Source organism: Alexandromys fortis, unplaced genomic scaffold (genome assembly GCF_014885135.2).
Source record: "Alexandromys fortis isolate MF-2015 unplaced genomic scaffold, M_Fortis_MF-2015_v1.1 scaffold_1, whole genome shotgun sequence".
Lineage (NCBI taxonomy): Eukaryota > Metazoa > Chordata > Mammalia > Rodentia > Cricetidae > Alexandromys > Alexandromys fortis.
The window spans coordinates 23,059,044-23,080,891 of record NW_026067927.1 but is presented as its reverse complement, the minus strand read 5'-3'; the positions used below and the strand labels follow the sequence as shown (position 1 = coordinate 23,080,891).

General features: G+C 48.6%; 1 protein-coding gene across 2 annotated transcripts in view; it reads right to left on the bottom strand.

The window, feature by feature from the left end:
* Bco1 (beta-carotene oxygenase 1) overlaps window positions 1-14,597 on the bottom strand; it is a 45,420-nt gene extending 30,823 nt beyond the window's left edge. The window contains exons 1-5 of one of the 2 annotated variants that reach the window (XM_050144087.1): window positions 14,359-14,597; window positions 12,528-12,656; window positions 8,263-8,392; window positions 5,876-6,023; window positions 3,079-3,226 (exon numbers count right to left, since the gene is read on the bottom strand). In XM_050144087.1, the coding sequence (XP_050000044.1) occupies window positions 3,079-3,226; window positions 5,876-6,023; window positions 8,263-8,392; window positions 12,528-12,656; window positions 14,359-14,422 (619 nt within the window). In that variant the 5' untranslated portion in view covers window positions 14,423-14,597. The remainder of the gene's footprint in view (window positions 1-3,078; window positions 3,227-5,875; window positions 6,024-8,262; window positions 8,393-12,527; window positions 12,657-14,358) is intronic. The other variant, XM_050144085.1, reaches the window with a different exon arrangement.
* Window positions 14,598-21,848: the final 7,251 nt, after the last annotated feature.

The window sequence follows — 21,848 nt, the reverse complement described above, 5'->3', positions numbered from 1 at the left end:
GGTGCCCATTCCAGGCTGGGAACTAAACTTAACCTCCAGCTGCTTTTACGAAAACAGTCTTCTGTGGAACACGGCCACACCCGCTGCTTTCTGCCATGGTTGACTGCTTCTGGGGGGACAGTAGGCCAGTAGGGCAACTGTGACCGACACACCAGAGAGCTGGTTCTCAGGGCCTTAGATAGTTTCTTCTGGTCCTTTGGCAGAAACAGAATCTGCTGACCCCCTACGGCAGAGCCATCTTTTCCTCACATTTGGAAGAACATATGAAGCTTGTGGGGATGGCGATCAAATGGAGAATTTAACGTGTTCCTGGGCCAGGGCCCCAGACTCCATTTCTACCAAGCCTCCCGGAAACGCATGAACTTCCCATGTGTGTTTTGTGGGGTGACAGTAGACACAACATATTCCACAGGGTTTTTACCCATTGTTCTAACACTACCCATAACGAAACACACAGCAGAGGACTCACTACCCGTTGTGTCAAGAGACTCCTGTGTGTCTCCGGGGTGAGGCTAGTGTGTGCGCATGCGCAGGCCCAGAAGTCCACCTGAGCTATCATTGCTTCTCATATGTGTTCCCCTTGCTTTTTTCAGACAGGGGTTCTCACTAGGACCTGGAGCCCACACGTTAGACTAGCGAGTCTTAGGAGTCCACCCAGCTTTGCCTCTCCGGTGCTAGGATTACCAGTGTGTGTTACTGCATCTGACTTTCTACACAGGCTCTGGGGACCAAACTCAAATCCTCTTGCTTGCCGGGCTAGAGCTCTACTGACAGGGCCACGCCTCCATCCGTCTGATGAGGGACTTTGACAGGGACCCCAGCAATTAAACAAGACTGTAGGATGCCCATTGCACACATGGGCAAATGAGGGGAATGCTCTATGATCCAAGTCATAGCCTTGACATCCTCCTGTGTTACTAGAGAGAAACATACCCCCCAAAAAACAAAACAAACAAACAAACAAAACAAAACAAAACAAAAAACAAGACGTGGGGCAGGAGTGAGAGGGTGGGTAAGCCACCAGGTGGGTAACCCACCCCCTGTTCTAACTGCAGTTCACAAGTTCACAGTTCACAAGTGCAGCTCTCCTGGCACTTGAAGGCCATGGCCGTGTGTGTGTGTGTGTGTGTGTGTGTGTGTGTGTTCTGTTTTTGTGAGTCCCTTGTAAGCATGAATCAGCCTTGGGCAAAAGGCCTCCCCACCCAGTCCTGGGGCTGATTTATAATGAGTTCCCTGTCAATGTCCCCACCTCTGTGAGGCCACCTGTGCAGCTGTAAACAGCTGGCGGGTGGGAGGGGATGCTGTGGGGCTGTGGGCTAGTTTCTCTGGCAATGGAGAACACAGAACAAACAACAAACTAAGATGGAAGGTTCAGGTCTGGGATATAGAGCATGAATGCCCCTGCACCAGCGGGAAGCTGAGACGGCCTCTTGCATGATGTCAGGGCTCCTGTAAGCTATGTGACCAACACCATGTCACCTAATCTTCTGAGTCTCACGGTCCCCTGTCATATGAGGCAGTACATAAAAATGCCCAGAAGACTGCTGCCTGGCACGCCAGGATGCTGGACATCTGGATCACACATCCTTCCCCAGCCCATGTAACGTGAGGGTCACTGAACAATATTCATGGCACCTTTGGACCTGGGGGAGGGGGGAGGCTGTGCTTCCAGATTCTGGCAGAGCCTGGTAGTTTCTTACAGACTGTAGGGGTAGGGAGCAGGCAGGGACTTTCAGAGTCATAGATAGAAACTTGTTACCTAGGCCAGAAGGTCGGGTCAAATGCCCTTTAAGGCCTCATCGGCTGGGTGTGGCAACCAGGAGGGTCCTGGACAAACAGAGGTGGTTGAGAGCCTCACCCTCTTCCCCCTCAGGAACACGCAATCACTGGCCTGGGCTTTGCTCCAGGACCCGGCCCTAAGAGGAGGAGGTCCAGAAGGCCCCAGGAACAGGGTGTGGATCTGGAGTGGATCCCAGCAGGGCTGAGCACCCCAACAGCCCTGGGAGCCTGGCTGCAGGATGGAGGGGGTGGTACAATCTTGGCATGCAAAAGTTTGTCAGGAGTCTTTAAAAGAAATGACTAACTCATCCCTAAAGTTAGAATACGCTAAATTGATAGATGGATAGATAGATAGATGATTAACTACACAGGTGGGTGGATGGAGGAATGGTTATATAGATGGACAGATAGATGAACGGATAGATGGATGGTTTGGTGGGTAGGTGAATAGATGGGGAGATGGATGATTGAGTGACAGATGAGAGGATAGGTGAATGGGTAGATGGATAGATGGACAGATAAACGGAGAGTTGGATAGATGAGTGGATGGGTGGCTGACTGAGTGGGCAGGAGAATACATGAATGGATAGATGGATGGACCAATGGGTGAATGGATGGGCGGGAGGATAAATTAAATAGTGATTTCATGACTTGGAGCCTAAAACCCAGGAGGTTAAAATAGCGACAGGATTTCCTTTATCCAAAATAACCTCAGAAATGTCTCTTCCATGTTAAAAGAGAAAAATGAGTGCTTCCCGAAGGAACTTTTGGATTTTGCCTAAACGACAAACCTGAATGGAAGGTCATCTGGAAAATCCATGGGGGAAAGTTCTGCACTGATGTAGTGATAGGAGCGGCGGGGCTGCGTCCCCGGCACCCAGCCGCCTGCATGGCTAGCTTATGCCCGAAATAATTACATGGAAACTGTATTCTTTTAAACACTGCCTGGCCCGTTATCTGTAGCCTCTTACTGGCTAGCTCTTACATATTAATCTAACCCATTTCTAATAATCTGTGTAGCCCACAAGGTGGCTTACCAGAGAAGATCTTAACCTGCGTCTGTCTGGAGTGGGAGAATCATGGCGACTCCTGACTCAGCTTCTTTCTCCCAGCATCCTGTTCTGTTTTCTCCGCCTACCTAAGGGTTGGCCTATCAAATGGGCCTAGGCAGTTTCTTTATTAGTAAGAAATCACTCCCACATCACACTGAGCTGTGTGTCACAAACACAGATGGGGGGGGGGCTCATCAGCGAGGGTCATTTAGCTGTCTTTGCTTTGTCAGATCCCAGAGTGACCTACCTGGCACTGTGGCAGGGATCTTAAACATGACATATTTTGTCCTCCCGTTGTCCACGATGGACGTGCCCATGTTAAGGACGTTTCCAGCTGCATCATAATGAGGGTGTGCGGTCGCCAGGTTGACAGCCACATACTTCCGGTAATCAACCTGCAAAATACAATAGCCACTCCGTCTTCCAAAGAGGAGAACATGGGGTCCAAGTGTTGTTCTTTTTTAAAAATGCTGCAAGATCCCTGTGGCAGTAGGCAGCAGAAATGCTGTAGGTCCCAAATGGTGGTAGCGGGCCATGTGGTGGCAGACAGCAGGCCCTGGGAGCAGCCAGTCCCAGGCAGAGACAGCTGCTGGTCTCAGAGCAGTGGTGGCACATGGCGGGCGGGCAGAAGACAGAAACATGGATAGACGTGACATGCAGGGTGAGGTTGAATGTTTATTCAGGGGGTTATGGAGAAGGAAGGGTGAAGGGGGGACAGAGAGAGGGAGAGAGAGAGAAGAGGAGAAAGAGGCAGAGAAGTGGGGAGAGAGGCAGAAGCGAAGCTGCCTCTCAGAGAGGAAGATGGAAAAGAGAGAGAGCTCAGGCCGGAAGCTGGAGATCAGCCTGCCTCAGCGGATGGGGGAGGGAGTGTGTGTGGCTTGTCTCTTAAAGGAACCAAACCCAAAACACCAAGGAACACCTGACTAAGCCTGGGTCTAGAAAGGCTTATCTTTCTAGATCTGGGCACATCTTCCGATTGGAAAAGAAAGGAATACTTTGCCTTTAAAGAAACGTCTTAGCCAGGTGGTGGTGGTGTACACCTTTAATCCTGGCACTTGCAAGGCAGAGGCAGGAGGATCTCTGTGAGTTCTAGGCCAGCCTGGTCTCCAGAGCAAGTTCTAGGACGGCCAGTGCTACACAAAGAAACCCTCTCTGAAAAAAAAAATAAATCAAAACAACAAAAACAGAGATGGCTACTCTCATGCCCTGAGGTGACTTGGCACTAGGAGGTGCTTCTGTAGCTAATCAGGTCTGGGAAGCTAGTAGCGCGTGCGGGCATGTGTGTGTGTATGTGTGTTCCCATCCCACATTCTGGTCTTATCAGGATCTTCAGCATATAGTGACAGAAGGCTCACAACAATGATCAGGGCAGGGAAATTGTCATCTTCCAGCCAGTTTCAACTAGTGCTCTGTGCTGGTTTCATTAAGTCATTCAATTCCCCTCTGCTGGATCCACAGAGGCGGAAATGTTGCTCTCCAGGCCTCTCGGGGCATTACTCTGGAAACAGAGGCCATAACACCATTTACTAAAACCATGAATTCCACTAGCAAGTTGAACTATGAACCCTGCTCAGAACGAACCACAGATGAAGAACAATGGGATGTCCAGAGACTAGCTGTTTGTCCTTCTTCAGGACAACACAGCCAGCCAAGAGTTAGGTGGGACTCTGGCCCGGCCGGTATTTCCCATCATGCATCAGTTGGGCCCTTGCCACCTAGTTACACAGAACTGGATGTCATTTCCCAGTTAAGGAAAGTGTTCAATTTAGCAGATCGTTCAAATGCCTATGATAACACCGTGGCTTTGAGGAAGTGGCGGGAGCAAACTGAACCTGGGTCTATTGATTTTCATGAGAATATCGGCCCAGCCCTTCCCAGGAAGGCTTTGTCTGCAGGTGCCCTTGCTTTCTGAGTAATACCTCCCTCTGCAGGTCACTGCGGGTAGAACCCCTGGGTGCTAAGAGCCATGGCTATGACTCTGGCTTGTCTTCCAAATATACAGAGGGAAGTTCTAACCCCAGTGCTTGTGACTGTGACCTCACTTGGCAGTAGCATCTTTGAATGTATAATCAGAAGATGATGTCATACCATAGGAGAGTGAGCTGTGACCTCATGACTTGTGTGCTTATAGAACATGGGAAATTGAAGCATACAGACACAAAGGGAATAACACCACAGGATGGAGGAGATGGAGACTAAAGTGGTATGTCCAGGAGCTGAGGAACACTGAGGATTGGTGATAAGTCCAGGAGCTGGGAAATACAGGAAGGATACTCTCTTACAAACTACCAGACCCTGGCCCTGCCAACACTTTGGATTTAGAATTGTGGCCTCCATTTATGCAGACAGTAGATATCTATTATCTTAAATCACTTAGTCTGTGCCACTTTTAGGGATGGGGAGATGCTCTAAAGATTTATTTTTAAAATTATGTATGTATATTTGCATACATATGTGTGTGTGCATTGTGACATGTCTGTGCATGCACGTGTGTATGTGCACACCTATGAGTGCAGTACCCCTGTCGGCCAGAAGGGGGGGCATTGGATCCCTCAAACTGGAGTTAACAAATGGTTGTGATCCACCAACCTGGGTGCTGAGAACTGAACTCTGATTATCTTTAAAGGCAGTACATACTTTTAACCATGGGGCTATCTCTCCAGTCCTGGGGGGACACATGAGAAAGGCATTGTAAAGAGATTGTAAAGAGATTTTAATCTGTGGATGTCATAGAGTTTATCAGATAAGATAGCTACCGTGTCGGTAGGTGGAACCATCTTTAGGACCCCTATTGTGCATGTGTTCCACAGTTAACTGAACTATACTTAAACTGCACATGACTGGGCTGTATACAACAACCACCAGGAACCAGGACAGCCACAAAGACCCTACAGTTCCTTCTTAGATAGAACAACAAGCACCATGGCATCAGAGGAGGGGACCTTCCGGTAAGCTCCTCATAGGCAGCTTGCCCTCCCCCGGGGGTGGGGAGTGGGGTTCCTTTCTCGGGTCAGACGTTGGCACTGACTGTAAGCCTGTGATACCTTCTCCAGGGTCTCTAGAGTCTGGGGGTTAATCTTCCTGATGTAGTTGGTCTCTGTGGTGGCATAGAAGTCATCTCCGCACTTCATGATGTTGATCAGGCAGTTGTCTGTGAAATCGGGGATGGTGTGGGACAGGTAGGAGAAAGCTCTGGAAAGAGAGGGGGCTGGGTTAGTCTCTGTTCCCGCCTGGGTAGTTCTGCTCTCTGGGACTTGCCTTCTTATCATTTAATACGTTCTGCTTCAGCGATAGAGAAAAGTCTCTGGGTCTCTGTGGGCCACTTGAGGAATTTGGAGGACTCAGGTATCAGGTTCCCTACGCATTCCATAACATGGAGTCAGCCAGCAAGTGAAGTACTGGGGTAATGTGACCATATGACACCCCTTCTGCGTGTCAAAAGTGCAGGGGGTCTCTTCAACCGGAGCCAGCAGGAACTCATATGCTTTCAACTATGTTAAGTTGCCATGCAGATATCAGACATATACCCATAATACCACTCCCACCCGCCCACCCCCCTAACCCCCCTTCACCCCCCTACCCCGACCCCCACAAAAACCTAGCAAAACAGATCATCTCTGCTTTGGCAGAATCTGAGTCCTCATTGAACATCTTCATTTCTCAAGAAGTGATTTGGGGTTATTTTGTTTTTCTTTCAAAACAAGGTTTCATTTTTCCCAGGCTAGCCTCAAACCTGATATGTACACAAGGAGGTCCTTGAATTTCTGATCATCCTGTTGCCACCTCCTGAGTGCTTGGCTAGGCATGATCACACACACTGTAACCCAAGTGGAAACAAGATTGCGGGGGACTTGCTGGCTTTGTTTACTCCGACTTCAGTGAGAGACTGCCCCGGGCATGGGGCATTGGTCCGTCACATCTGGTCTAAGCGTGTGCTGGGATCGAACCCAGGACTTTGTGTAAACACTCTACTAAGCTACATCCTCAGCTCTGGAATTAGTTTTGGCAAAAAAGGAAAACAAACTCATGCTAGCGAAGACTCATGGTTCATTTTGCCAAACGCCAAACTGCAAACACGGGATGCAAGTGTTGAGTGGTGCTCCGCCTACTGGCAGAGGATGTAACTGCAGGGATTCTCCTCCAGGTGTGGTTCTGAAGCCCTTCCAGCCCACTCCCTTTTCTCTGTTGACGCCTCCCCCAGCTCAGCCCACCTGCAAGGGCGAGTCACTCTGTTCCGGGGATGGATGATGTCACCCTGGAAAAGCGGAAGCAGCCTTGGATCTTTGACCAATCCACCCCGAATCTTTCCATAGTTCTCTCCTGTCTGAAGTGTATCGGAAGGGAGATAGTGGCAGCAGGCCTGAGTCTAGCCAAGAATTTAATTGTCGAAGGTGTAACATACACATCTGTTTCATAGCCCAGATGGCTTCAGATGTGTCCCAGAAAAATCTCTCCTCCCCGTCATTCGTCAGCTTCCGACAACTGATCTCTCTATGCTCTGTGTGAGCAAAAACACACCTAGTCTTAATTTGTTTTTTTCTCCCTGAACAGAGAACACATTTATGAAACTTGTTTTTTGTAAAAAAAAAAAAAAAAAAAAAAGTGTGTGTGTGTGTGTGTGTGTGTGTGTGGTATGTGTGTAGTTCATGCACATTTGTGTGTGTGTGCGGGTACATGTAGCCATATGTGTTCACAGGGCCAGGGGAAGAGGGCAGGTGTCCTGCCTCTCACTCTTTACCATATTTTCTTGAGCAGATCTCCCGCCCATTAGACCTGGAGCTAGGCTGGCAGTTTGTAAATCCCTGCAACCCGCCTGTCTCCTTCTCACACGGTGCTGGGTTACATGCGTGTTTGTGACCACGCTTAGCTTTTACAAGAGTTCTGGCTCTTACTCACTAGCCACCTCCTCAGCCTACCTGGATCTAAACAAACAAACAAATAAACAAACAACTTCTTAACTTAATGCATCTTAGAATTTTTTTGTCCAGCATAGCTAGTGGTCTCATTTCTTTTTTGCCCCACTGAGGCATTCTCTTATACAGTTTTGCGGTCAGGTATTCAGCCAGATTTCTGGCAGTGACGTCAGGGTTCTGTGCAGCTTTTACCATAACAAATGACATCGCCAGGAATAACTTTGTCTGTCTGTCATTTCAGACACGAGCAAAGGGAACACACATTTGTAATTTTGACTGACAAGGTCCAAACACTCTCCCACCAATCAGGCAGGAGAACAACTGACAATTTGTCAACTGCTCTCTGCCTCTCTTGCCGTCAGTGATCAAGAATCACACAGCATCCACGGTGACAGGCCAGTCACGTGGCATTTTATCTACCCTGAAGAAAACTACTAGGGGAGAAAATATGGTCTGCTTTGACCATCAAAGATATCAAAAGAGCATGAAACTGGTTAAGATTCAGAAGGGAACATTACTTGGAAAAGATGTTTTTGCAGGGGTCTGGGTAGGCCATTGTTCCAAACTCAGACACCACGATTTTGTTGGCCTCGATGTTGGCGCTGTAGGTATCGCTCTGCAAGTATTTGCTCCTGTAGAAGACCTCCCCTGAAATAGAAGAAACAGACGCTTGTCAGCCTGGCACTTTCTGGGGCTTTGAAATTGGTGCCAGCCATTCCAGGGGTTTTCCTGGGGGCCAGGGGGAGGTGTGCCACCCAGACAAGCCTCTTTCCTGGGGGCCAGGGGGAGGTGTGCCACCCAGACAAGCCTCTTTCCTGGGGGCCAGGGGGAGGTGTGCCACCCAGACAAGCCTCTTTCATGCCAGTGCGTACTACAATAAGAAGAGAATTTGGAGCGGAAGTTCATTTACACACATTAAAAAATGTAGATGTTTCGCGTTCTCTGTGTGTGTGTGTGTGTGTGTGGGGGGGGTGTCTTGTGTAGCCCAGGCAGACCTTGAACTTGCTCTAGCCAAGGATGAGCTTGAACTCCTGACCTTCCTGCCTCTGCCTCCCAATTGCTAGGATGACAAGCATGTGCTGCCACGCCTGGTTTACGCGGTGCTGGGAATCAAACCCAGGACTCTGTATATGCTAGTTGAATATTCTACTAATAGCTGTATCTCCAGTTCACGCCACATTAGAGCCTCACTGGAGACTCTTAACGAGATGGTAAGTGTGTCCCTCTACTCCCCATTTCCACCCAGGAGCTGAGACCCAGGAACACCCAGTCACCTTGCCCAGTATGGCCTAGTCACGGGCAATGCTGTCCACCATGCTGGTGTCTGTCCAGGGAAGACACAGATTTAGAACACTGACTGGGAAGGTTGTCCTGACCCCTGAAGCCTCCTTCACAGCTGGGGGACCTACTTTCGGAAGCCTGGGTCAGAGCTTTCAGCCTCTTGGAGAAATATTTCATTATCGGTGGCATGTCCACCCACACACCCTGACACACACCACACACACTTGTGACCGCCTATTCCCCCATACACACGTACATCCACATTCCCCAACATGTGCTCACACACATGTGTACAAACCACACACAGTTGTGTGCGCCCACACTCAATACACACTACACGTACATCCACCATACCTACACCCTGACATGTATCACAGTCTACACCCAGCCCAACACACATCGCAAGACATGTGCACTCCCACACCCCCCAACATGCACATCTGCATGTATGCGCACACACACTATACACACTTGTGTCCACCCACACACTCTAACACACACCACACACACGTGCACACCACAATGCCCCATGCACATGCTGCATATACTCTCACACATATACATGAGCTTGCACACCAATATCCAGATCCCAGTGGGATGACTTTATCTCCTACAAACAGTTTCTTTGCTGATGGAGACCTGACATCACTCTCTGTCAGCACTTTAAACAAACAGTTCTATTTTGAAGTTTTTTAGATTTTGATGGAGGAACCTATTCTCTACCCTTTCCAGCTTCCTTCTTCTCTGCTCCTTCTCTTTTACCCAGTCTTCAATTGATTTTTTTTTTTTTTGAGACAGGGTCTCACTATGTAGCTCCAACTGTCCAGAAACTCATTTTGTAGATCAGGCTGGCCTTGAACTCACAGAGACCACCATGCTTAGTCCTCACTGTTTTTATTTATTTTTATTTTTTTTTATTTTTTGGTTTTCGAGACAGGGTTTCTCTGTGGCTCTGGAGCCTGTCCTGGAACTAGCTCTGTAGACCAGGCTGGTCTCGAACTCCCAGAGATCCGCCTGCCTCTGCCTCCCGAGTGCTGGGATTAAAGGCGTGCACCACCATCGCCCGGCCTCACTGTTTTTAAAGCATCAACTTCTAGTGGTCTCTTGTGAAGACCACCGACTATTTTTCTGCCTTTTCACTTTTAAAAATATTTATTTATTTTATGTGTGTGAGTGTTTGCCTGCATGTATGTATGTGTCCGTACGCACGCAGCTTCCATGGCAATAAGGAGGTCCTTTGGAACAGGCATTGTGGATGGCTGGGAACCATCACGTGGGTGCTGGGAACTAAAGCCAGTCTTCTGCAAGAGCAACAAGTGCTCTTAACCACTGAGCCTTCTCTCCAGTCCCCTTTCTTTTTTTGTTTATTTTTGTTTTTGTTTTGAGACAGGGTCTTACTATGCAGCTCTGACTGTCCTGGAATTTGCTGCAGAAGACGAGACTGGCCTGGAATTCACAGAGATTCTCCTGCTTCTGTCTCCCAAGTGCCAAGATGAAAGGTGTGCACCACCATGCCCATCCTGTCCCTCACTTTCTTAGAGAAACAAGTGGGCTACTAGATGATCAGACGGTTTGCAAAGAATGAAATGCCAACACGAAATGCCAGTGAGCATATGAAAAGATGTCCAATCTTACTAACCATCAGAGGAGTAAAAGTCAAAGCTACCCTGAGACGCTATCTCACCCCAGTGAGCGTGGTGGCCATGATCCACTCCTACAGAAATGAAAACTACTCCAACCACTTTAGAAGTCAGCTGAAGGTTTCTCAAAAACTAAAAATAAGGGCTGCAGAAAATGGATCCACAGTTAAGAGCTCTTGCTGTTCTTACAGAGGACCTGAGTTCAGTTCCCAGCACCCACATGGATGACTCCCAACCTCCTGAAACTCCAGCTTTAGGTGATCCAGTGCCCTCTTCTGGACTCCTAGGGTACTGCACACACATGCACATACCCATACACAGACGCAATAGCATACACATAGTTGAATTAAATCTTAAAAAAAAAAACCACAAAACTAAACTAAAACTAGATCTACCACATGACTCAGCTATGCCACTCCTGGGTATTTACCCAAAGCTCTCTAAGGCAACACATTCTGGGGTTACCTGCACACCCACATTTACTGCACCTCCATTGGCAATAGCTGTACATAACCCACCTAGGTGTCCGGCAACAGAAGACTGGATAAAGAAAGTATGGTTAGTGTATACAATTCCATTTTCTCTCAGCTGAAAAGAATGAAGTTCTGCCATTTGCGGGAAGATGGATGGAGGTGGGATTATTATATTAAGTAAATTAAGCCAGTCTCAGGAAGATAAATATTGGAGGCTTTTTCTCATTTGTGGTTCCTAGATCTTATATAGTCACATAAAATTACATATAATCTGGGGGGCAGGTTCAACATCTGATACATATACCTTTAGTTTATGATAACTAAAATAAATACAAGAAAAATGTCCAAAACAAAATGAACAACAACTCCCATTTTCTTCTTTACCTCCCAGAACCCAATTTCTCTGCACATGCTCTCTCTTCTGGACTAGGAAGGAAGGGGATCTGATATTCTGTGTTTCTGCCTCCACTGTTACACATTGGGGGACCACTGGAGGTCCAGTTGGCAATCTGACCACACGTAGAGGGTTGTGTGGAAAATGTGGGAGACTCTGATAGGAGAGGGCCCAGGACACATTGCCACGATGGTTATGGCAAGCAGTGTGCTCAGCTGGCTTATTTTCAGTCTGGCCTCCTGTTTTCATCAGAGACTTGTCTGAGCTCCCAGCCTGTCACCTTCTCTGTCTCGGCTCATCCCGCGGCAGATTTGATCATAAGATAAAATGACAAAGAACCTTGGGCGTCTTTCCAGGTTGTTTGCAGTAGACTGGGTAATGCCCTCCCCAAGATAAGTCCGCATCCAAACCCCTGTGGTCCCAGTGTGATGGAAGTCACTTTGTGGGTCTTACTCAGTTTAAGCATTGGGGTTATCTGACTGGTGATGATCTGATGGTCCTTCTAAGGGGGAGGTGGGAGGAGGGATGGTCAGTGAAGTTGTACTGATGAGTGGAGAGAGTGAGAGAGAGAGAGCAAGAAGTTGGGGAGAAAAGAGGAGGATGGGGTAGGAAGAGGAAGATAAGAGGAGGGAAGGGGGAGAAGGAAGAGGGAGGAGAGAGAAGGTGGAAGAGGAGAGGGGAGGGGAGGAGAAGGGAAGGAACATGAGTGGAGAAGAAAGAAGAGGAGAAGAGAAAAAGAGACTGAAAAATATCAAGATGCTATACCACTGGTTTGAGACGGGGATGGGGCCACAAGCCAAGGTACAGGCAGCTTCTGAAATCTTGCATAGCAAGGCAAAGGGTTCTCCCCAGAACTTCCAGAAGGAAAGCAGCCCTGCCAATACTTTGGCACTACTCCCAGCGTGATCAGTTTCAGACTTCTGACCCCACAAGACGGAAAGAGAACAAACTTCTGTTGTTACCATGGCAACAGAAAACTCACGCTGGGTTCTCACCATCTCTGATGGAGAAACTGTGGAGAAGGGCCAGGCCATCAAACCAATGGTTGTACTTGCTCTCCCCAACCGTGTGCATCCCAGGCCCATTTCGAAGCAGGGTCCCCTGCAGCCATGCTGGAATCTTGCCTGTTAAAAGATAAATTGATTAGTTGCCAGATTCCATGATCAAAGTGAAAAAAATCTCAAAAAGTGGGGGGGGGGGGGGGGAGGCGTTAAAAAGGAACTGCACACACAGGGTGGGTACCACTTCTCATTGTCTGTCTGTTTGCTCCACGGTCCTTTCTCAAAATGGTGCAATGGGACTGAGAGTTTGCTAGCGCTGAGGATGACCAAGAAGAATAGACACCGTCTCTAGCCTGAAGCTGCTCTCTGTCCATGAAGGAGACAGAAGAACAGATATTCCAAACACAATTCTCTGGAGGCAGCGCTGCAGCCCAGGGCTGCCCTGATAGCCTTGAGGGAGACTTTGCCTCACTAAGGCACGAAGAACACTCTAGAGGCTAGGGATGGCTCCCTTGGTAAAGCCCTTCCTGCACGAGCATGAGGATCTGAGCGTAGCTCCCAGATCCACATAAAAACTCAGGCATAATGGCACGCGCTTGTGATTCCAGTGCTGGGGAGGTGGGGACAGGAAGATCCCTGGGACTTGGCAACCAAACGGGCAAGCTCCGGGCCAGGGTGAAGACAAAGTGAATGGCAAGCTCCAGGCCGGGGATCTTGTCTCAAATAACAAACTGAATGGCATCTTGAGGAATGACATCCAAGTTTGACTTTTGTCCTCAAGAGTGAATGGCATTCAGAGGACAGCTTTCAGCGGTCAGCTCTCTCCTTCCTATGAAGAGCAAAGCATGGGGAGCAAGCCAGACAGCAGCATCCCTTTATAGCGTTATTCGTTCTGCATCAGCTCCCTGCCCCGTCTGAGTTTCTGTTCTGTCTGCTTCCTTTGATGGTGAACAGTAACATGGAAGTGTAAGTCAAATGAGCCCTTTCTTCTTCAAGTTGCCTTGGTCCTGGAGTTTCGTCACAGCTGTAGTAACCCGAATGAAGACATCTGTCTTATGAAAACTCGAGAGAATCTGGGAAGATGGCGCAGTGGTTGAGAGCACTCACTGCTCTTCCAGTTCCAGAGGACCTGAGTTTGATTCCCAGTACCCACTGTAGCTCATAACCAACTGTAACTCCAGCTCCAGGGGAGTCTAACACATCTGATCTTCCCAGATACCTGCACTCATATTTACACACCCAAACACGAGTATAGACACATATAAATGATTAAAGATAATAAAAGCTTAAAAAACACTTGAAGGAAATATACTCAAATAATGATGCCTTAAATTTGTCTTTTATATATCTTAATATTTACCTCTTACATATAATTGAACATATATCCATTGAATAGTACTTTGAGAATCATAGAAAATATATAAGAAAGCTGGGAAGGCTCCCATCAACTTCTAAGGCGACCCTGCAGTTGGAAAACTCCACCCGAGGGCCAAAAAATGGCACAGCAGGTGAAGTCACTGGCACCCAAGCCTGACACCTGGGTTCGATTTCTGGGACCCACATGGTGGAAAGACCCCACTCGTGTGAGGTGTCAGCAGTCTCCTTGTTTACACTGTGGCTATCTCTCCAGGCACTCTCCAGGGGACAGCGGGAAGGGACGGCTCTCTCCCTGGAGACGAAGTTAGCATCTGCAAACTCACCCAGGTTCCCACAGAAACGGTTTGGGGATCTTGCCTTATCTTGTTCTCATGCATGGGTTTTCAGGCTTCCAAAAGCAACTTGTAAGACAGAAAAAGAGATGCCCATCTAAGCATAGATGTCTTACCTGTCACTCTGGCCGACACTGGCTCCAGCTGCTCTTTCTTATTCCTGCCAAATATTATCTCCATGGGACTGGCGGATGGCAGTGAGGAGGACGTTACTGGAGCAGACCTGACGTCCCGTGTGCTTCTGTCTTCCTGCCCTCTGTTCCTTTACGACTTCATCTGTCCCTCTGTCCCTCTCTCCCTCTCCTTCCTTTCTCTCTGCAGGTCTGTGTTTCTGCCTGCTGCCGGAAGCTACTGGGTAATTTATACGATGTTTGGTCAAAGGTCAGTTCCCAAGCCATGTGTTACGGATAATCTTTAATCCCGTTAGTGTTTTTCCAACTCTTCCTCTCCGCTTTCACTTTTGGCTTAACCAAGGAAGGCTCTGATTTAAGTGGGCGGAGAGGATTCAGTGCATCCGCTGAGATAGGTTGCCTGAGCTAGCCCATCCTGAGAACTGGATGTGTTTATGGTTGGAGCAGGGAGATATTCAAGACCAGCAAAGGCTTTTCAAGCTGGGGAGCCATCAAATGCATCGATCACATTATTGCATGGTGTGGGTTGGTGACAACCTCACCTTCTAGAAATGAATGTGTGTGTGTGTGTGTGTGTGTGTGTGCGCGCGCGCACGCGCGCGCGCATACGCACATGTGGGTATGTGTTTGACCAAGGACCTAGTTCCTTCTCACTCTTAGAAATCACATGAATGGACAGTTGATTGGCTTTCTTTTGGAAAAAGGGGACAAAAATGTGTCACGTACCTATTTAAAAAACAAAGACAGGGAAGAAAAGGCTGCCATCAGGAAACAAGGAATAATTAAAACACCGAACAGCTTCAGGGGCTGGGGACAAGGCTTGATGTGCAAGCATGAGGACCTGCGTTCCACCCAAAGCCTCTATATAAATCCCAGCACTGTCAGAGCGAGAGCGAGAGCGAGAGCGAGAGCGAGAGAGAGAGAGAGAGAGAGAGAGAGAGAGAGAGAAGGATCCTTGGGGCTCCTGGACAGCCAGTCCAGCTGAAACCCTTTGATTAAACTTGGGCTGTCAAGAGGGAGAAACCATAGCCGTCTGTGGCTCTAGGATGTCCCCGATGTTCACATCTATGAGCCATTGATACGATGCTATTGCCTGAAATCTACGTTGACTTTTCCAGGGCTCTGGGTGGGAGTTGGTGAACTCACAATGCCCGCTGCTCAGAATGCTGCCTGAGTGGGGAGAACAACAGAAGGCCGAGATTGACCTGGGTTCCACACTACACAGCACGTACAGGGGTCAAAGCACCATGGGGCACTGCGCATGTGTACAATTTCTCTGCTTTTATGTGATTTTTGAAATAAAGATGACTTGGGGTGGGCGAGATGGCTTGTTCAGTAAAGTATTTAACTTGCAAACATGAGGCAGACCTAAGTTCAATCCCCAGAACTCATTTTACAAAAAAAAAAAAAAGAAAAGAAAGAAAGAAAAGAAAAGAAAAGAAAAGAAAAGAAAAGAAAAAAGAGCCAGGCCTGGTTGGTACTACCTGTGTATACTCTCAGTGCTACAGAGGCAGAGGCAGGTGGTTCCCTCGCTGCTGGCCAATTGCTTTAGCCTACTCGGTGAATTCCAGGCCAAGAGGGGACCATGCGTCAATAAATAAGGCAGATGGTACTGGAGAAGGCAACTGTCAAAACTGTCCTCTGGCCTACACACGTGATTACATTACATGTGAATGCACACCCGATCATGTAATGCACACCCGTTCACCTGCCAACACACACACATACACACACACACACACACACACGGTTTGGGGAGAGAGGGAGAGAGGAGGCCATAGTGTCTGCCTTCGCATACCCAGCTGTGGAGGAGGGTGGGGGCTGAGCTGAGAGTGTCTTCAGGGTACCAGAGAGTTCTAGAACAGGCTGTGCTTCCTCCCCTGTCTGCATATTGCCGGCGCCTAGTGAGAGCTCGCAAAGTGCCTGTGCTGGGCTGGGCTCCAGACCCTCTGACTCAGAATCTCAGCGGAGCCGGAGAGCGGTGTTTTCTGTCTCCAGACGACTCTACTGGGCACAGCTGGAGCTGAGGAGCCCATTGGCAGGAAGAATGGAGATCTTGACTGGCACCCGGCTGGCGTGTCTGAGGTCATGCCACAGTCTCTGAGCCTCCTTTCCCCTCACTATGCAGTAGGGTGCGATGACATGGGAATCCCAAGGCCCATTATCTTTTCTGTCTTCTCCTAGAAAGCATTTCCCTCTGCCCCACATTTCCAGGAAGTCCCTTGATAACCTATCTCTTTATGACGCTGTCATGTCCAAACCCATGCGTCCACGCCAGAATTATTTATTCCAGGCTGTGAAAGCTGTATCCTTCCTTGGACAGGTATCTGGGATGCATCAACGGATCAGGGGAGAAATTACAGTACTGGGGGAGAAGGAGGAGCTTCCGATTAAAAGATAGAGGACTTGGGTTTGAAACTCAGCCTGAGCTTTAGTAATTGTGGCCCTGGGCGTAGTGATATTTCATTTGTATTTTAATAAATAGAGCTTGCCTGAAGATCAGAGACTAAAACAGCCACACTGGTCAGCCTTACAGGCCAGGCAGTGGTGACACATGCCTTTAATCCCACTAGCCACACTAGTTTGCCATAAAAGCCAGGTGGAGCAGTGCACACCTTTAATCCCAGCACTAGAGAGGATTATAAAATGGGAGAAGACAGCTCTCAGTCAGTCTCATTCCGAAATTCCTGAAGGCAGGATCGCCATTTCGGACTGCGGTCGAGATAAGAGCCAGTGGCTGGCTGCGTTACTTCTCTGATCTTTAGGCTGAACCCCAATATCTGTCTCTGGATTTTTATTAATTGCACTACACCTAAGGGAGCAAGGTGACTCAGTCTGTAAATGCTCTTTCCTCCGAGTTTGATGACCTGGGTTCAATCTCCAGGACCCCCGTGGTGGAAAGAGAGAACTGACTCCTGTAAGCTGTCCCCCTGCCTCCGTCTGTGTCCTACCCATCTACACCTGGGAAACGAGGCTAAAAGCTGAATTGACTGCTTATTATCAAACAAAACCCATGCACAAACATCACAAGACAAAATGGGGAATTCAAACTGAGTCACCAGCAGCCACCGCCACTTGTGTGTGTGTGCATGTGTGTGCATGGGTGTGTGTGTGTGTGTGTGTGTGTGTGTGTGTGCCTGGTCTATAGAGTGACTCGCAGGACAGCAGGAGGGGTAGAGACAGGGGGATTCCTGGGGTTCACTGGCAAGCCAGACTAACCTACTTGGTGAACGCCAGGCCAAAGGGACCCTGTCTCAAAAATCAAATGAAACCTCACCCAAGATTGATTTCTGGACTGTACATACGTGTACTCACTCATACATAAACACATACATGTTCCTAAAATTCCTTCCATGAGGGAGATGCCCACATTGGCAAACCCAGGGGTTGTTTCACCCTCGTTCACTCTGGGGAACCAATGAGTATATCAGACTGACTTTCAGAGCACTGGATAAGGGATTACAGTTACAGGCAGGGTGGGTGACCTTAAAGTGGCCACCCTAGAAGGTCAGTCCCCAGGTGATGGAGCTGTCTCCTCTAATCCCCACCTACATCCTTCTGTCCTTCTCGGAGGCCTTGAGGCCATGTTCAGTTAGGGCATAATTGCACCCAACTGGTTGGGAGGGGTGGCTGGATACTCCACTGAGGGTGTCCCAACCCTCCCTGTCCTCTGCTTCCAAGAAGGGACGTTGACGGTCAACAAGCCCAGCTGTGATAATCCTTTTGGGAACAGGCCCATCCTGAAGATGGTGCCAGTTGGACTCAGAGGATAGTCCTGTACAACAACAATAACAACAACACACACATAGACACACACAGACACACACACAAAGTAAAAGTTGAAATCAACAAAAAAATACAAATTGTGTTATAAAAATCCCAACAGTCTTATTTTGCAACTCTTTATCTCTTGCCAAAAGTCACAGCCCATCGCGAGTGACTGTTTCCCGGTAGGAGATAGTGCTATCATATCTAAATTATTTTGCAGCTTTCCAATTAAGTTAAGTTCTAGATGGTGCTGCTAATTAGCTGGGCGATAAGCTAGGGAGATAAGGTCCCGGGGTGATTAGCTGGGGAGATAAGGTCCACATCTTGGTTTTCAGGTTTAAAGGTGAAAGGCAAAGTCCCCGCAGAGGCAGCAGTTGCCCTTACTTATGGAGAACACCGTGTGTGGCACACGGTAAGTGTTCTGTAGCTACGCGGTGAACAGACACGCGTGGATCTCATCTTGCTGTGGCCACTGCACTTGGGTCCTTGGGTGTCCCGTACAGAGCATCACAAAATGGTCAGCTTAAAACCAGGAACTGACCTTCTGTTCTGGAGGCCACACGCTGGAGATGAAGGTGTCAACAGGGCCGTGACCTTTTGGAGGGCTCTGATGGTTGGCCTTTTTGTGTCCCCCAGGTTCTGCCATGTGTATGCGATCTTGGTGGTCCTTGGTGTACAAATGCAGTGCTGAACTGTGTGCCTCCCTGTCCCTGTGGTGTTCTTTCCTCCGTGTCTTTATGACCAAGTTCACTGTCAGGGCTCTGGTCACTGTGCTAGGGCCCATTCTACCCCTCCATGGAGCCTCATCCCAGCCTGATGCCATGGCAAAGCTGGCTCCAAATGACGCTACACTCAAACAGGCGACCATACAGCGGATCTTTTTGAGGGATGCAACTCAACCCACAACAGTGAGAAAGCAAGGACAAGGTAAAAATGGGTGAAGGCAATTCTAGATTCATCTTCACAGCCAGATGTTTTTGGCTTCTCCATAGCTTTCTCCTGTCCTCTTTGAGAGCTTTGAGAGCTTTGAGAGCTTGCTGATACCTTCAAGTCATGCCAAGATGGAAGAAGATCAGGCTGCTCGGAGGACAGGAAAGGAGAGTCAGTTAGCTCTCATAAGGCCTTAGTAGGCCTCGGGGGAAGGGGTCCGTGTTAGAGCTGTTCTGGAGAAAGAGCATGGATACACAAGCATTGAAGAGACAACCTTGGCCAAGGAAACAGCATGTCCAAAGGCTGGGGTGAGGCCATGTGTGATAGACCACTCTAGGGTGACTGGGGTGCCTGTAGTTTACCAATGAGAAGCAAGGCTTTGGTACTGCAAGATCCCCTGTTGCCAACCTCCACCTTTGTCACATTCCCTATCTCTGAGTGTGTGTGTGTGTGAGCGTGTGTGTGTGCGTTGCACACATGTGTGTACAGGTAAAGACCAGAAGACAACCTTGGATGTCATTCTTCAGGTGTTCACCACCTTTATTTTTGAAACATGGTTTTTGTCTGGCCAGAAACTTGCCAGTTTTGCTAGGCTTGCTGGCCAGGGAAAGCCAGAGATCTGCCTCTCTGGCACTTGAATTACAAAATCCTCACCACACCCAATCACTGTCTGATTGGTCTTTCAAAGTCCAGGTTACCCTGTGAAATCTGCCAGCAAACACATGCCAGCAAGCCTGGAGGGTTCATCTACACAGAGGTCTTAAAAATCACAAAGCCAGGCAATGTGGCACACGCCTTTAATCCCAGCACTCAGGAGGCAGAGGCAGGCGGATCTCTGTGAGTTCGGAGCCAGCCTGGTCTACAAGAGCTAGTTCCAGGACAGGCTCCAAAGCTACAGAGATACATGATGTGGGAGTGTCATATATCAATCTGTTGATTTCATTGGTTAAGTAATAAACACACTGCTTGGCCTCATAGGTTAAAGCATTGGTGGGAGGAGTAAACAGAATAGAATTCTGGGCGGAAGAGGAAGTGAGGTCAGACTCTGCTCTGCTCCTGGAGAGACCCGACAGCTCTGCTCTCTGGAGCAGAGACGCCAAGCTCAGCTCTCCCAGGCAACTCCAACCCAAGATGGACATAGGCTAGAATCTTCCCAGTAAGCGCACCTTGGGGTGCTTACACACATCATTAGAAATGGGCTAGTCCAGGTGCGAGAATTAGCCTGTAAGGGCTAGAGTTCATGGGCCAAGCAGTTCTTAAATGAATACAGTTTGTGTGTTTTTATTTCGGACATGAGCTAGCCAAGCGGCCGGGGTGTTGGGGACGCAGCCCCGCCGCTCCTATTTCAACAGATACAAAACAAAACAACAGCAACAACAAAACCACAAGAGGGCTAACGGGATGACTCAGCCACCAAACCCAATGGCCTGGCGTGTCCTCTAGAAGAGAGAGACAACTCCTGTAAGCTGTGCTCTAACATCCACATATGTGCTATGGTATGCACACACACATGCACGCACACACACATGCACACACACACACACACACACACAGCACTTACTGTCCTAGAACCCACATGGTAGTTCATCCCTACCTGTAACTGCAGTTTGAGGGGATCTGATGCTCTCTTTTGGCATCTGTAGGCACCAGGCTCGCATGTGGTACCCAGACACAAGTGTAAGCAAAACACTCATACATACACAACAAAGATACGGCCTCTTTAAATGTAAAAAACAATCAAGAGAATTTCACCCATCATGCCAAGGACTGAGGTTGGTACTCGGTGCTCCTCAGAGATGGTTCCCAAATGTTAAATCAAAGAAAACAGGAGGGGGCTGGAGAGATGGCTCAGAGGTTAAGAGCATTGCCTGCTCTTCCAAAGGTCCTGAGTTCAATTCCCAGCAACCACATGGTGGCTCACAACCATCTGTAATGGGGTCTGGTGCCCTCTTCTGGCCATCAGGCATACACAGACAGAATATTGTATACATAATAAATAAATAAATATTTAAAAAAATAAAAATAAAAATAAACAAAGAAAGCAGGAGGGCACCCCAAACACTGCCCCGCTGAGAAGAAAGAAAACAGGAGGGTACCCCAAACACTGCCCCGCTGAGAAGCATGCTTCCTAGGACTAACCCGCCAGGTGGAGTCTTCAGGAGGGATTGGTGAGCAAGCCACTAGGGGAGGCTAATTAGTTTAAGTGGAACATTGAGTTCATGGTGAGAATCACAGAGCATTCTAGCCAGGTCCCCGTGTCCCAGCTCCGGCATATGCCTGTGTGGGTGTGTCACTCTGTTCCCTGCCAGAAACAGCCCCCAAAGATGGAGATTCCTCCAGGAGATTCCAGCAGCGGGCACTGGGACGTTATAAATAGCCTTTAGAAGACGCTATCTGTAAGACATTGCAAATGACAATAGCAAGAAGGGCTTAATGACACATTGTGAGGCCCATATATAACTCAGCCTGGCTGGGGTGCTCCTGGCTCTGGAGGTGTGTATGATCATACCTCAGGCACATCGTGAGGGAGTGAGGTTGTATCAGAAATACCTGGCAAAAGAATCATGAGGAAAGAAGTGTCCATTTTGGCTCACAGTTGGAGGGGTCACAGTCCATCGTGGTCAGGAAGGCATGGTTGCAGGAGCATGAGGGAGCTGGTCACATGACGGCCACAGTCAGGAAGCAGAGAGAGGAGAAGGTTGGTGCTCAGCGAACCTTCTCTTTTTTATTTGGTCCTGGAGCCCAGCCAATGGGACGGTGCTGCCCACATTTAAATT